This window comes from Primulina tabacum, chromosome 2 (assembly GCF_025594145.1).
Source record: "Primulina tabacum isolate GXHZ01 chromosome 2, ASM2559414v2, whole genome shotgun sequence".
NCBI lineage: Eukaryota > Viridiplantae > Streptophyta > Magnoliopsida > Lamiales > Gesneriaceae > Primulina > Primulina tabacum.
In genome coordinates, this window is record NC_134551.1 from 23,311,368 (window position 1) to 23,327,835 (window position 16,468).

At 39.2% G+C, this 16,468-nt stretch overlaps 1 protein-coding gene across 1 annotated transcript; it reads right to left on the bottom strand.

The window, feature by feature from the left end:
- Positions 1-7,397: 7,397 nt before the first annotated feature.
- On the bottom strand, positions 7,398-16,039 carry LOC142537582 (uncharacterized). The gene is made up of 2 exons (XM_075643087.1): positions 15,913-16,039; positions 7,398-7,909 (listed from the first exon to the last, which is right to left on the bottom strand). The coding sequence occupies exons 1-2, from the start codon at positions 16,037-16,039 to the stop codon at positions 7,398-7,400; spliced, it is 639 nt and encodes a 212-aa protein (XP_075499202.1).
- Between the last annotated feature and the right edge of the window lie 429 nt (positions 16,040-16,468).

Sequence of the window (16,468 nt, forward strand, 5' to 3'; positions counted from 1 at the left end):
ATGTAGCTGCTATTAGGGCACGGCTAGGAGTCCTACGAGAGCTGTATGTTAGTCCTGGATGGCTGCACAAGGGGTGGTTCGAAGTGCTAGGAGATCGCTTGAGGGAAAGGGGGTGCGCATGTGCATGTGTGATCGGGTTCGAGGGGGCGAGGCTTCTAGTTCCTGTAGGTTCGATCCAGTGGCGGGTTAGGGTCACGGTCATGGTCCTAGGAGGTTGTTCTAAGGTCTTGTCATGAGGGGACAAGGGCTAGGGTCGAAGCTTGCATGGTTTGGAAGGCTAGGGTTCGAAAATAGGAGCTAGGGTTTGGTGCAGGAATTTTCAGTAGGTATCCTAGGTTGATAGAGGGTCTTAATTGGCTTGAATTGGGTTGAAAATGGTTTAGTTAAGTGTTATTAAGCTGTGGTTAAAACTTGGTAATTTTGGTTTAGTTTCAAATTAATACGAGTCAAAACCGAGAGATACGTCTAAGTTTAAAAAAGAATCAAGGAAATTATCTAAAAGCTAAATTTTAAGCCTAAGGTAATAGGTTAAGTTTTGAATGATTCGGGACGTTGTTTCGAGGTCTAGGGATAAATATAGAAAGTTAAGCTTTTAGGGGTAAAACAGTCATTTTACACCTAAAAATTTTTAGACGTCCTGGCAGTGCCCTGAATGCTGTAAATAATGTTAATATGTTTATTTTAATTGTTTATGAAATTTTATGATGAAACATTAATGCTAAAAATCGTGTTGCATGCTTGGTTTAAAATAAAATTGATTTATATATATATGCATGAATTTTTATAAGTGATGAAATATGAAACGTTGGAGGAGGCGAAGTGATTGTGACTAATATGATGATATGATTGGAGATATTGTGAGGGAAAAAGCCCCAGAGAGAACCCGTTTACGGGAGAAGACCCCTGAGAGAGCCTGACGACCGTATTTCCATCAACATGATATGATGATATGTAAGGCCAAGGCTCAGTTGACGGGTGAGAGTGTCGCTAATGTCCCCGCTGCCCAGTACTGTGGTTGCACGTAGATGGATCCATCTACCTTCAGCTGATACGAAAGTCCCAATTAACGATCCGAATTCAATAAAAGGAAACGTATATGTATAGGAAGAAAGAAAAAATGTTTAAGTTTATGCATGTTCATGAAAAGCTATTTTAAGTAGAAGTATTTTCACTGTTGCATGTAGATTTATATGTATTACTTGTTATCATGGTTAAAGTTTGCTGAGTCATTAGACTCACTAGGTGTGATCGATGCAGGTGATTATGATGTTGATGTTGATGGAGGATTTGATGGTTGAATAAGCTGGATTGAAGGTGCACATAACCCGAAGACCATCGCTAGTTTTCCGCACTTATGTTAATGACATATGCTAATGATTTAATTTACTTTTAAGATTTTATTTCTTATGATGCTTTTAAGGGGTTTTTCAGATGATGTTAGAATTAAGTTTATTTTTGAAACAATGTTAGTTTAGGTTGATTGATGTTTTACGATTTATGTTTTGAATTACGTTCTTTTGGGTTTTCAAATAATAGTTTGTTGGTTTATTTCAAAATGATGCAAAAGTATTTTAAATTATATCTATATATATGTGTATGGGTTCGGCCGAATAGGTGGATAAGAAAAAAAAGAAGAAAAAAAATTTCTAGTACTTTTTAAACAAAAACGAGTAGTGGATTGGACTTCGAACTAGTAGCACTGCAGTGCTGATGCCCAGCGCCTAAGCATTAATCAAGCGTCGCAGTGCCACAGTGTCAGTGCCTAGGCGCTAGTCCAGGGTTTGAGTAACTTTTAGTTTAAGCACTATTGGTTAATTTGGGTATTGGTATGTCGTTATGACCAAGGTTAGTGATGGTCCGATTGGGTCACATGAGGCTGGATAAGAAATCTTTGAATTATGATTTAAGCATGGTCGTCTTCGGGTCGAGTTAGCAGTCTTGGCAGTGCCCTAAACATGATTTGACATGTTTTAAATATTATGTTATCATGTGTATGATTTTTGTGAAATTACGAGAAATACGTTGTATGCTTGACTTTAAAAAAAATTTACATATGTGCATGGTTTTATTAAGTGATGAATATGATGACATATTTTGAAGGATGAGAGTTGGTTGTGCCTATACAATGACACAATGACATGTAAGGCCAATGCTTAGTGGACGAGTAATGCTGTCGCTGATGTCCCCGTCGCCGAGTACCACGGTTACACGTAGATGGATCCATCGACTGACACGATGATACAAAAGTCTCATATAATGAACAGAATTCAATTAAAAGAGATGAACAAGTATATGACGATATGTTGAGACATGCTTTGACACGTATACTTTATTATGTTTACGTTTACGCTTTAAAGATCATGAAATGTATTTTTATTATGGTACTTTTCACTGTTGCCTGCTATGTATATGTACTTGATATAACCGTTCAGGTTTGTTAAGTCTTTAGACTCACTAGGTGTGAATGAGTTTAGCATGATGATGTGGAGACTGGAGGCGATGAAACTAAGTAGGCGGAGCTGGGTGGTGCACTGGATAACCCGAGGACCTTGCGTTTTTCCGCATAATATGTTTATGAGGCATGGGTTTAAGCAACATGGTTAAATGTTTTGAATCTTGGTTTACGTTGTCGATTCATCGGACTGTTGTTATCTGTTTGAGTTTCTCTTTTAAATCAATAGACTGTGAGATTGAGTTCTTTTTAAAGATTTAACTAATTGCAGTTATTTTTATTCAGAGGTTGGATGACCTATTAAAAGCATGGTTAGCTTATTTAAATATTTTTGAGCATGTGTATTTTCCGCCTTAACTTTTAAAAAAGAAGGTTTCAGTAGAATTTTAAAAAGAGTGGCTGTTTCATTCTCCGTAAACATCAATATCATACTCACTTGCATTGATCACATCTAATGAGTCTTCTGACTCAACAAAGCCTAACCATGATAACAAGTAATACATATACATTCCACATGCAATAGTGAAAATACTTTTACTTAAAATAGCTTTTCATTAATATGCATAAATTTAAACTTTTTTCCCTTCATAATATCATATCATATTTACTTTCATCATATCATATCATATTTCTTTTATATCATATCATATTCATTATATACATATACCTTTTCTTTTTATTGAATTCGGATCGTTAATAGTGACTTTTGTATCAGCTGAAGGTCGATGGATCCATCTACGTGTAACCACAGTACTGGGCGACAGGGACATCAGTGACACTCTCAGCCATCAACTGAGCCTTTGCCTTGAACATAACCGTATCATAATAATCATCGTATCATCATATTAGTCACAATCACTTCACTTCCTTCGAATTTTCATATTTCTATCACTTATAAAAATTAATGCATATATATATCCATTTTCTTTTAAACCAAACATGCAACATGTATTTTATCATTAACGTTTCATCATATAATTTTATAAACATTTAAAATAAACATAGTAACATTATATACAGCATTCAGGGTACTGATAGGACTTCTAAAATTTTCAGGTGTAAAATGACTGTTTTTCCCCTTTACGTAAAATTTCTCGATTTTGACTTTTTCTCACTTTTATTGACTCGAGACTATCCCAAATAATTATCTAAGCTTAAATTTAATTTCTAATATATTTATTTAGTTTAAATTCGAGGCTTTCAATTTAATTTCCTATTTACTAATTCGTTAAACGTTTATTCCCGAATTAATTTGAACCTTAATATTTTATTCCAAAATTTTAAACATAAACTTTTTACTTAAACAACCCTCGTGAAACATGAACCGTCCCTCGTGGGCCATGGTTCGACCCTTATTCTATCCCAAGCCCTAGATCGAACCTAAGCTAGTTTCCTTCGAGCCACTCTCGTTTTTCTCGAACAACACCCGACCAGACCACCTAGGGACTCTACGAACCAGCCCTGACCCATTTAACCAACCCCTAGCCCATGCTGCAACCTCCTGCACAAGAAAAGAGCCGCAGCTTCCCAACCTTATGCGCCTAGGACTCTTTAATTACTTGACTAGGACTCCTCTACTCGAGCCACCAGAGAGCCCAAACCATCCCGACCCTTACTAAACCACCCTTCGCCCTAGCCTAGACCGCCCTAGCGAAGCCTTGACTCCCTCCGCACACCAGCTGCCCTCAGGTTGAATGGGAAGAGTCCTATCTCGCGTGGACTCTTCCTTAGCTGCTGCACATGCACTACAAGAAATTTCACATTCAACCACACTCAAAATACAACGGTTTTATCAGAAATCATTGTCTTTTTCCTTTTAACAATGGTTTTAACGAAAATAGTTGAATTTGTGAATTTTTTCCTTGTCAAAGACAAAAATTTTTTAAAAACCATTGTCTTTTTTGGGTCAACGACAACGGTTTTAGCAAACCGTTGTCTATGGGCGTGTTTTTATGTAGCTAAGACAACGGTTTTAATTAAAACCGTTGTCTATTAATAAAACCGTTTTATGTCTCTGTTCTTTCAACAACGCACCTACGACAACGGTTGTAATAAAACCGTCGTTAAATTTAGCGACGGTTTGCTCAAACATCGCTAAATATAGCAACGGTTTAAGCAAAATCATCGCTAAATTTACATTAGCGACGGATTTTGGTAAAACTATCTTTATTAGCAGCGGTTGGATCATAAGCATCGCCAATAGCGACGGTTTAATAAACAACCGTCGCTAATAGCAATGGTTTAGGATTAAATGTCGCTAATAGCGACGGTTTAAACAAACTCCGTCGCAATTTGTCTATAAATATCCGCATTTTCGGTCCATTTTCCTCCATACCTCTTCACAAACCTTAAAACTTTTCTCTCTTATACGATTTTAGTAGTTTTTTCGCTTCAATTTTTTGTAAAATTTTATGTAAAATTTAAGATCATGAATATTGTTAACATTGTCATATTGTAAATTTTTTTAGATTTATTAAATTATAAAAGCAATTTTTTTTATTATCCTAAAAATATTAGCGACAGATTAAGTTTGTATATCCGTCGCAAATAAAACCTACGACAACGGTGAATAACCGTTGTCTTTGAGCGCACTCTTTAACTACATGGCCTTTAACAACGGTTTTACAAGACCTACAACAACGGTTTTTCACCGTTGTCTTTGTGCGTACCCTTAAACTACAGGGCTTTCAACAACGGTTTTACAAGACCTACGAAAACAGTGAAAAACTGTTGTCATTAGCCTTTTTTTGTAGTGATGAGTCCTATCCATGCCAGGACTCTTCCTCACACCTAACCACGTCCAGCCCGAGCCTTGGTCAAGCCCTGGTCGAGCCCCACATTACTTCCTCCTAGCCGAAACCCTAGTGCACAAAACATGCAATATTCATTCAACCCTTCCCTAGCCCTTGTCCAGCCCTTAGCCATGATTCATGTGACCCCTAACACGCTGTAAAATGTTCTTCCAAGTTACCCTACCATGGCAACCCCTTTGTGCAATAATATCATAGGTTTAGGACCATAAAAACTTGAGTTATTGACATAACATGGCATAAAAACGAAAATAAATACAAGGTAAAAATATTTTTCATGTAAACATGCTTCAAACATATAATATGGTGTGATGGATGAAAGAAATGAGATTAAGGCGTGCCTTTGTGTATTTTACGCACGAAAAACAAGTTGAGATGCGATGAACGTCGATGAACGGAGGACCTTGCAGAATTTTTCTCTTCAGACGTGACCTTTCCTTCAACAATACGTGTTTGTGTGTGTTTCCTTGCTGCTAGGAGAGTTCTTTTGTGTGTTGTGTGTGGTGTGCGTGAGTTTAAGGATTTTGGGATAGCGTTTAAGGCTTTTTATATGTTAATTAAATCATGTGTGCAAGGTTAGGTCCATTAACATAATATAATAGGCTCATTAGTTAATATTTAAAATATTTTGTTTAGGGAAGTTCGTGAAAATATTAGTCGAGTTCTTGAAAAGTTCATATTTTAGTCGAAAATCGAACACTGGTTGAAAATACGACTTTGCGTATAAAAACACTTAAAAACACCCCAAATTCAAAATTTTCATTTAAATACATCACACATTAAACAATTAAAGAAAATTATTAAATAAAAATATTTTTCTCTTATATGGTCCCCGGTCTCCGTTCCTCGATCGCATCTTGAATAGTTTTTTAAAACACAGTTTTATGCATTCTAACAGAAAACCCTAATTTTAACAAGTAATCATGCATATCATAATTAATTCATGCCATTAAAATAATTTAATTAGTCAATTTCTATTTTCTCTAGATTTGCATGCAGTTGGATTTTTTTATCGTATTTTTGATCTTACAATTCCTCCCTCCCTTAAATGAAATTTCGTCCTCGAAATTAAAACTTACGGAATAACTCCGGGTAGCGAATCCTCATGTCCCCTCTCATTTTCCCAAGTAGCTTCTTCCTCCGAGTGATTTAGCCACCTGACTTTGACGATTGGTATTACTTTGTTTCGGAGTCTTCTTTCTTGTCTACCTAGGATTTGTATAGATTTTTCTTCGTATGACATATTAGGAGTTAATTGTAGAGGCTCATAATTCAGTAGATGTGAAGGGTTCGACATGTACTTTCTTAGCATCGAGATGTGGAACACAATATGTACTCCGGCTAGCATCGGTGGCAATGCCACTCTATAGGCTAGTTTTACGACCCTCTCCAAAATCTCAAACGGACCTATGAACCTCGGACTGAGCTTGTCTTTCTTACCAAATCTCATAACACCCTTCAGGGGTGCTACTATCATAAATACGTGGTCACCCACTGCAAGCCTCATTGCTCTTTGAAGCTTATCGGCAAAGATTTTCTATAGGCTTTGTGTAGTCTTCATCGTATATCTGATTTTGACAACTAGCTCCGCTGTTTGTTTGATCAAGTCCAGCCCAAACTCTCCTCTTTTGCCAATCTCATCCCAGTGTATGGGTGATCTACACTTCCTCCCGTATAGTGCCTCGTAAGGAGCCATCCATATTGACGATTGATAGCTATTAATATAGGTAAACTCCACTAAAGATAACTTAGGTTCCCAACTTCCTTGAAAATCAATCACACAGGCTCGGAGTAGATCCTCCAAATTTGAATCACCCTTTCAGACTACTCATCGGTTTGAGGATGCAATGTTGTACTGAACAACAATTTAGTCCCCATCGCTTCATGTAGACTCTTCCAAAAAGACGATGTGAACCTCGGCTTTCTGTAAAAAAAACAATAGATACTGAAATCCCATGCAGTCGAACTATCTCTCGTATAAACAGCTCTGCATAATTTGTCATGGTGAATGTCGTCTTGATAGGTAGAAAGTGTTCTGATTTCATAAGAAGATCAACTATCACCCAAATGGCATTAAATCGCTTGATAGTCCTTGGCAATCTCACAAAAAAATTCATAGTGATATTTTCTCATTTCTACTCGGGAATAGGAAGTGGCTTAAGTTTTCCAGTTAGCCTTTGATGCCCAACTTTAACTTGTTGGCATGTCAAACACTCGGACACAAATCTTAAGATGTCTCGCTTCATTCCCGGCCACCAGTATAATAATTGCAGATCCTTGTACATCTTCGTACTTCTAGGATTAATGGAGTACAAAGTGTCATGAGCTTCCTTCATAATGACTTCTCTTAAAAAATTTCCACTAGGAACCCAAAATCGATATCGATATCGAACAATGCTATAATCCTTGGAATACAGCTTCCGACTCTTAGCTACATCTCTTAGTCTCCACTTTTGCAATTTCTCATTAGAAGATTGCCCCTCTTGGATTCTATCCCTCAAAGTCGACTGTATTTTAATAGTGGCAAGATTAAGGGCCTCGTCCCTAGCATATACTGCAAGCTCAAACTGCTGAATCACGGACTGTAATGGTCTCTGAAGTGATAATTGAGTAATAACTTTTGTCTTTCTACTCAGTGTGTCAGCCACTACATTAGCTTTGCTCGAATTGTAGGTAATGTCACAGTCGTAGTCCTTTACCAACTCTAGTCATCTTCGTTACCTCATGTTCAACTCTTTTTGGGTGAGGAAGTACTTCAAACTTTTATGGTCGGTGAAAATCTTGCACTTCTCTCCATATAAATAGTCTCAAAATCTTTAGTACAAAAACTATTGTTGCGAGCTCGAGATCATATGTGAGGTAATTTTTCTCATGCACCTTCAACTGTCTTGATGCATATGCTATCACTCGGTCATTTTGCATCAGAACCGCACCTAACCTAAGTTTTGAAGCATCCGTATAGAGAACATACTCTCCTTGCCCCAATGGCATCGATAATATTGGCGCCGAAATCAAAGCTTGCTTCAACTTGTCAAAACTTTCTCGGCATTCGGATCCCCATATAAATTTTTCATTCTTCTCTCTCAAGGTGGTCAAGGGTACCGCAAAAGAAGAGAATCCATGTATGAACTTTTGGTAGTAGCCAGCTAGTCCCAAGAAACTATGGATCTCGGTTACGCTCTTAGGTACGGGCAATTCTTTCACTGCCTCAACTTTACTCGGATCGACCTCAACTCCATCTCTAGAAATGATGTGGCCTAAGAATGTCACTCTCTCAAGCCATAACTCGCATTTGCTGAACTTAGCGTATAATTTTCTATCTTGCAGTATTTGCAGTGTTGTCCTCAAGTGCTGACTATGCTCATCTTTGCTAGTCGAATAAATCAAAATATCTTCGATGAAGACTATAACAAATTGATCCAGATATGGCTGAAATACGTGATTCATGAGATCCATGAAGATCGCTGGTGCATTGGTCAACCCAAATGGCATGACCATAAACTCATAATGCCCATATCGAGTCCTAAACGCTGTCTTATGAACATCCGACTTCTTAACCCTTAATTGATGGTATCCAGAACGAAGATCTATTTTTGAGAATATCGATGCTTCTTGTAACTTACCGAATAAGTCATCAATTCTAGGTAGAGGATATTTATTCTTAATGGTGACCGTATTCCACTCTCGATAGTCGATACAGAGTCGCATACTTCCATCCTTTTTCTTCATGAATAACATTGGTGCGCCCCATGGAGAACAACTAGGGCGAAAAACAATTCTTGAATTTGATCTTTTAGCTCTTTCATCTCAGCGGGTGCTAGACGATAGGGTGCCTTAGAAATTGGCATAATTTCCGGCATCAACTCAATGGAAAACTCCACCTCTTGGTCTGGTGGAATGCCAGAAACATCATCAAGAAAGACGCTAGGAAAGTCTCTGACGATCTCGACATTCTCTAGTTTTTGTCTGTCGATAACATGCACTGAACTAACGAATGCTAGAAAATCTTGGCATCCTTATCTCATAAGTTTCATCGCACACATAGAGGAGATAATGTGCGGCATTTTCTTGTTTCTTGCTGCCTCAAAGACAAAAGATAACCTGTTGGGCAGTCGAATAGACACCGACTCTGCCAAAAATCTATCGAAGCTCCATTCAATGATAAACAATCCATGCCAAGTACAATTTTGAATTCAGGCATCGGAAGTACGGTGAGGTTTGCCCGAACCACATCTTTATTCAAACGAAGTTCCAGATTCTTCACAATGCTCGAGGTGACCATTTGATCACCGGAAAGATTAGAAACTTTTAAGTACAATCCCATATCCTCGGGTATAATATTTAGTCGCTTGACGAACGTCTCGGATATGAATGAGTGTGTAGCTCCTGAATCCAGCAATGCGTAGGTAGCTACACGTAATATGAATATCCTTCATGCGACGAATACATCGTCAAAACTATTCGTTGTGAAACTTAAGGAATTTCTATCATTATTTTCTTAAAGTTTTTGAAAACTAAGTGATTGGACCCTATTGTTTCTCGGAAGAAATTGCAATTTAACCCCTTAAATTTCCACAATTAGCACTTTCATCCCTAAGAGTTTCGAAAAATTGCATTTAACCCATAAATTTTGAATTTCATCAAATTAGGCCCTATACTTCGGGAAATTTCTAATTTCACCGTTAAGATTTCAGAAATTACAAAAACAGCCCCTAATTGTCTATGATTTGCAAAATAGCCCTAGACTTTTTGAAATTTTAAATTTAATCCATGAACATTTAAAATATTTCATATTCATCCTAGAATTTTTCGATCTATCTCAATTTCATTCCTTGGTTCGACTATGTGCAATTTAGTCCCTTAAGTTTCGGATTTTTTTTTGCATTTTGGTCCCCATAACTTTAGAAAATTAATGATAGAAATTCCTTAATTAATGATCAGTCCTTTTTTTGGCCCTATACCAACTGATTTTTCATTTAATAATCTTTTGAATAGTTTAATCAGTTGTGCAGCAGTTTGGTATTTTGATTTTAAAAAGATAACCCAAGTAAATCTTGAAAAATCATCAACAATTACCAAGGTGTATTTCATTCCCCCGACACTCATTACTGGTATTGGACTAAAAAGATCCATATGAAGCAATTCTAAGCATCTGGAGGAAGATTTACTGCCCTTGTTTTTAAATGAAGATCTTACTTGCTTACCAAACTGACATGCTGAACAAATTTTATCTTTTCAAAATTTGATCTTAGGCAAACCATTTAAAAGATCATGGTTACTCAAATAAGTAATAGACTTAAAATTTAAGTGGTTCAAACTTTTATGCCACAACCAGTTTTTAGAATATTTTGAATCTATAAAACAAACTGGTGGATTAGGTTCATCACTCCAACTTACTTTGTAAGTTTCCACAACGATTGCCAGTTAAAATAATCTCATCAGTTGAGTTTCTAACCATACAAGTGTGTCTGTTGAACTAAACTAAGAAATTGTTATCGAATAACTGACTAATGCTAATCAAGTTATACTTCAAGTTCTCAACTAGTAAAACATCTTGAATAATAAAGTTACCATGGATAAGCTTACTCTTACTCACAGTTCTACCTTTTGAGTTGTCTCCAAAACTGATGTTTGTACCAGTGTATTTGATCAGTTAAGATAGCAAATTTGCATCCCTTGTCATGTGACGTGAGCATCCACTGTCCAAGTACCAGATTGATTTTTTGTTGTACCTGTCACCTGCAATCACACACAATATATAATTTTGGTACCCACATCTATTTGGGTCCTAAACTGATTAGTCCTTTAGGAACCCAGACTCGGATCAGTCTAACTGACTTTTCAGTTGCTGTGTTAAAAATAAATTCTCCCTGTTTGTGTGTGTTAGGTATGTGGTATGCAGATGAAACTATAATGGCCCGAAAATTCGTGTTGAAAATTTGCGGAAAAATTTAAAATTTTCTTTTTAAAATAATTAAAATACCTCATTCACGAAATAAACTGATAATTCAAGTTTAATGTTCAAAATAGCAGCGGAAGAAATTATTGCTCACAAAATAACAAATAAAGTAATCCAACAACTGATAAAAATGTTTGAGCATAAAAATGGCAAATGCTGTAAATGAGGTCCTCGGGTTCCACTACTGCCGACCCAAGCTAGCTCACTGGTCCCCGCCCTCGGTCTCGACCTCATCAGTACCTACAACAATCAAGTCTAGTGAGTATAAAGACTCAGCATGCATATATCGTAAATAACGAGTAAATAATATAGTAAAATTGCATTGGATAAAAATATCATGTCATGAGGCATAACGTGAAAATAACTTATCATGAGCAATTATAATACGTGCATAACTGACTGAAAATCATAAGTGAAATATTTGCTCCATAGATCCCTGTAATGAAATAGCATGTCATAAATTTTTTGTTGAGATTATGTTCTACGCATGTGGCCCCTGCACTGAACTGAACTGACCGGTAACTGGCGACCGGGTGAAATAATAATCGTTTGATCAGACTAATGCCACAGTATACTGGGTGGAACTGAACTGAACTGACCGGTAACTGACGACCGGGTGATACAATAATCTCATGATAGTGAAATGGCCACAAGCAATATCACATAAATCTCAAAAATGAATATTTTATATTTTTATGCACGTAATATAATTAAATGGTATAATCAAATATCCTGTATTATTTGATCACATGGATTGGATCGTTCTCAGGCTCGCTGCGACCTAAAATATAACGTGAAAATATGCAAATGATTTAACTTGACCAAACTATGTAATTAAATCTCAAAAAATGGCACCATTACGCCTAACTACTTCGTATTTAATCATGACACCGTGCCAACCCGAACCGACACCAAACCATCATATAATCATGATTAAAATACGCCTAAAATTATGAAATAATGATCCTAAATTTACATTACTCGAAATTTAGTGAAGGGAGGCCAAAAACATGAAACGCTCTTTCGAGAGTCATTTTGGCACCTTGCACAGTAAATTCTCGTACGACCTCAAAACTGATCCAAATCACAAACGGCCAAAACCATGACCTTCCTAACTTGATGAGGCACTGTCTAGTCCAAGGCCATAGGCTATAAGTCAACCAAGAACTAAAACGAGCCTCCGAACCAAAGCACCACTTGCTGTCCACAAAATACAGCAGCCGTGTCTTTGCTTCCTTGTGTTGTTTTCGAGACTACCGGCCATTGGGGCTTGAAATACCAACCAGAGGCTCTTACCAACATCCTAGGGTATGGTTTGAACCATGGATAAGGGCCCTAGGCCAGCCACAATTTGCACCGCACCCGAAACCAATCGAAAAATCCACCCGAGCACTTAATTCTGCGCGTGGGGTGTTGCGACGCTTCTTGCTGTCATGGACCATTCCAGTGGCCATTTGGTTGACCATGGCACAATCTAGACATCAAGGGGTATGGTGTGAACCGTGGCTATGGGCCAGAGGCCAACCAAGATTCTCACCACCACCAAACTCGAAAGTTACACAAGCAGAATTCGAAAGGGGCGAAGGGGCTGTGCATGTGTTTTGATTTAAAAACTGATTCCGCCATGGACCAAGCCTTAAAAAAGCGACTTGGTCACGTCTTAAACATGATAGGGAAGTTTTCTAACCATGGATATATGCCCCTAAGGCAGCCAAGATCAGAAACTCCCTCCCTTGACAGCAACTATACAAATCGAGACTCAAAGGGACACATTTGGGGTGTTGCTGTCACATGCGAGTTTCCAGCGTGTATGGGAGTGAACAAATGGACCAACATGGTCTTGACACACCCTAGTACATGTCCAGATGCAGCCTTGGGAGCTTGGACACGAGCCAACCTGTAACTTAACAAAAACAGCAAAAACCGTGTGGCATAGAGTGAAGCCAACAAAATCTGCACTACTTTTTTTTTTTGAAAATGATTTGACAATATTTAGGTTTCTGCTAATTAAATAATGCACGTGATATGTTTTAAAATATTAATATGACTTGATTGAAGAGTGAAAGGAAATATAAACATGCCTTTGTTCGTTTTGAATGGAAAACGAACGAATCGACGACGCGGCGCGGAGGAGACAGAGTGCACTTTTCTACCTAGTTTTCCTTCGACTTTCCTCTTGCTTTCTCTAACTTTCTCACGGTTTGTACACTGAATTGCTCTCAGATTTCGGTGAGGAGGGAGAGGGGGAGATGGTTAGGAGAGTGAGGGGAGGGGTTGCAATATAAAAGGGATGGCAAGACCAAGTCTTGCTCTCTTTGAATTTGAAATGGTTGGATACTCAAAAATGATTGTTGGAGGGATAGATGGGGTGCAAATGACCGATTCTTCATGGCTAGATATAGGTTGATTATTAATTAAATGGTGATCAAAATGAAAGGATTACCCTACTAATAAATAACATGGAAAGGGTCAAAGGTGGTGAGTTGTCAAAGAATTGCTACATCACTAAGGGGGTGGCCGGTAAAGATCTGGCACTTCTCTCCATACAAATAATGCCTCCAAATCTTCAGGGCAAATACTACGGCGGCCAACTCTAGATCATGGGTAGGGTAATTCTTCTCATGAATTTTCAGTTGTCGAAAAGCATATGCTATCACCTTCCCATGCTGTATAAATACTGCACCCAAACCGAGCTTTGAAGCATCGGTATACAAAACAAAATCTCCGGGCCCTGACGGCATGGCCAAAACTGGTGCTGAGATAAGAGCTTGCTTCAAAGTATCGAAGCTCTTCTGACACTCCTCGCTCCACACAAATTTAGCATTCTTCTTGGTCAATGATGTGAGTGGAACGGCAATAGAGGAGAATCCCTTAATGAACTTCCGATAATATCCTGCTAGCCCAAGAAAACAGCGGATCTCTGATGCATTCTACGGCACAACCCAATCTCTGACTGCGGCAACTTTCGCTGGGTCTACCTCAATACCACTGCTAGAAACAATGTGGCCTAAGAACGCCACCTTATCTAACCAGAATTCGCACTTACTGAACTTTGCGAATAACTTGTGCTTCTGCAAGGTCTGCAGCACTGTGGTCAGATGTCTGCTGTGATCCTTCTGATTCTTGGAGTAGACGTGAATGTCGTCTATGAATACTATCACAAACTGGTCAAGATACGGCTAAAATACGCGATTCATGAGATCCATGAAGATCGCTGGCGCATTCTTCAGACCGAACGGCATCACAAGGAACTCATAGTGGCCATAACGAGTCCTGAAGGCAGTATTGGAAACATCAGCATCTCTCACCCTCAACTGGTGATAACCGGAACGCAGATCTATCTTGTAGAATATCGAAGCTCCCTCCAACTGGTCAAACAAATCTTCGATCCTCAGAAGTGGGTACTTGTTCTTCACTGTAACCCTGTTCAACTCCCGGTAGTCAATACAAAGCCTCATAGAGCCATCCTTCTTCTTCACAAATAAGACTGGCGCGCCCCATGGTGAAAACTTGGGCGAATTAACTCCTTATCTAGAAGTTCCTGAATCTGCTTCTTAAGCTCTGCCATCTCTGTCGGTGCTAGTCGGTACGGTGCTTTGGAGATCGGAGTCGTACCTGGCATAAGCTCAATAGAAAACTCCACCTCTCTCTCGGGTGGCATACCAGAAACGTCCTCAGGAAAAACGTCTAAGAAGTCTCTAACAATCGGAACATCTGCGGCTGACTAAAAGTTGCTAAAAACGCCCGACACCCTCTATGCATGAGTTTCCTAGCCTGGACATAAGGAATAATGCGCGGTAAAGGAAAGTACCTGTCTGGCTCAAATAAGAACTGCATCATTCCAGGCGGTCGGACTAAAACAGATCTCCACTGGAAGTCAATCAAAACTCTATTCCGCAATAGCCAGTCCATCCCTAGAATGATGTCAAACTCTGGCATCGGCAACACGATCAGATCCGCATAAACGAGGTTGCCATGGAGCTCAAGATCTATGTCTCGGATCACATTGGTAGCTGCCATCTCCTCACCAGAAGGCAATACTACTGAATAGGCCACATCTAGCCCAACGGTCTTGACCTTGAGGAAATTAGCAAAGACTTCCGAAATAAAGGAGTGAGTGGCCCCTGAATCTATCAAGGCCTTCGTAGCGGAACCAGATATAAAAATTCTCCCTGAAAGATCGGAACTCTAAGTTGAACCCATTAGTTACAAGAACTAAACTTATAGACATGCAAAGGCCAGAGTTCTTCTAACCTAATTTCCGAAAATAATACTGAGTAGAGTATGCAATCCTACTGCAATTCTATGTTCAAAAATCTTAACCCAAAACATTAAACCCCAAATGTAAACTTAAAGCTTAAAGGTACTTGTCATAAGCATGGTCTCTGGATTCGTCTCCGTGGCATGGAGAGAAAAAACTCTGCCTTGGTTAGGCAGATTCCTCTGAGGGCACTGCAGAAGTAAGTGGTCTGGAATACCACGCTTATAACACTTCCCTGAACCAAACATACATGCTCCAGGATGGCGGCGTGAGCACTTGGGACAGACTGGGTGCTCAAAGGTCCTTGGGACTGCACGTCCCTGATGCTGCTGCCTCTGTCCTCTGTTCTTGGGTGGGCCATGGAATGGCCTCTTGTTCTGATGCTGTTGCTGAGGAGGAGGGCGGTGTGGTACTGGGACTGGTCGCTTACCCTGGCGGTCCCTCTCAATGTCGATCTGATCTTGGTCCGCAGCAAGAGCTCTGGAAACCGCGACTTCAAAAGTAGTAGGGACTGCCACTCTAACATCGCGGCGCAAGATCGGCCGCAGACCATCCATAAATTGTCTCAGTTTGGCTCCAGCATCGCTGGCAATCAGGGGCACAAAGTGGCAACCCCTCTCAAACTTACGGACGAACTCCGTAACAGTCAGATCACCCTGCCTCAGGGTCATGAACTCCCTGGTCAACCTGGAACGCACCTCATTAGTAAAATATTTGGAGTAGAATACCTCTGTGAAGCGTGTCCAGCTCAGCGTAGCCAAGTTCAGGGCTACTGACGCTCCTTCCCACCATAAGCGGGCATCTCCTCCGAATAACTAGGTGGCACATCGGACTCTGTTTGCATCTCCAAGCTCCATGAACTCGAAGATAACCTCGAGGGACTTGATCCAGCCCTCGGCAACCATGGGGTCCGTCGTCTCTGAAAACTCCTTAGGGCGCATCTTCATTGTTGGAAACTAGATTCTGGAGTTTGACAAAACATGAAT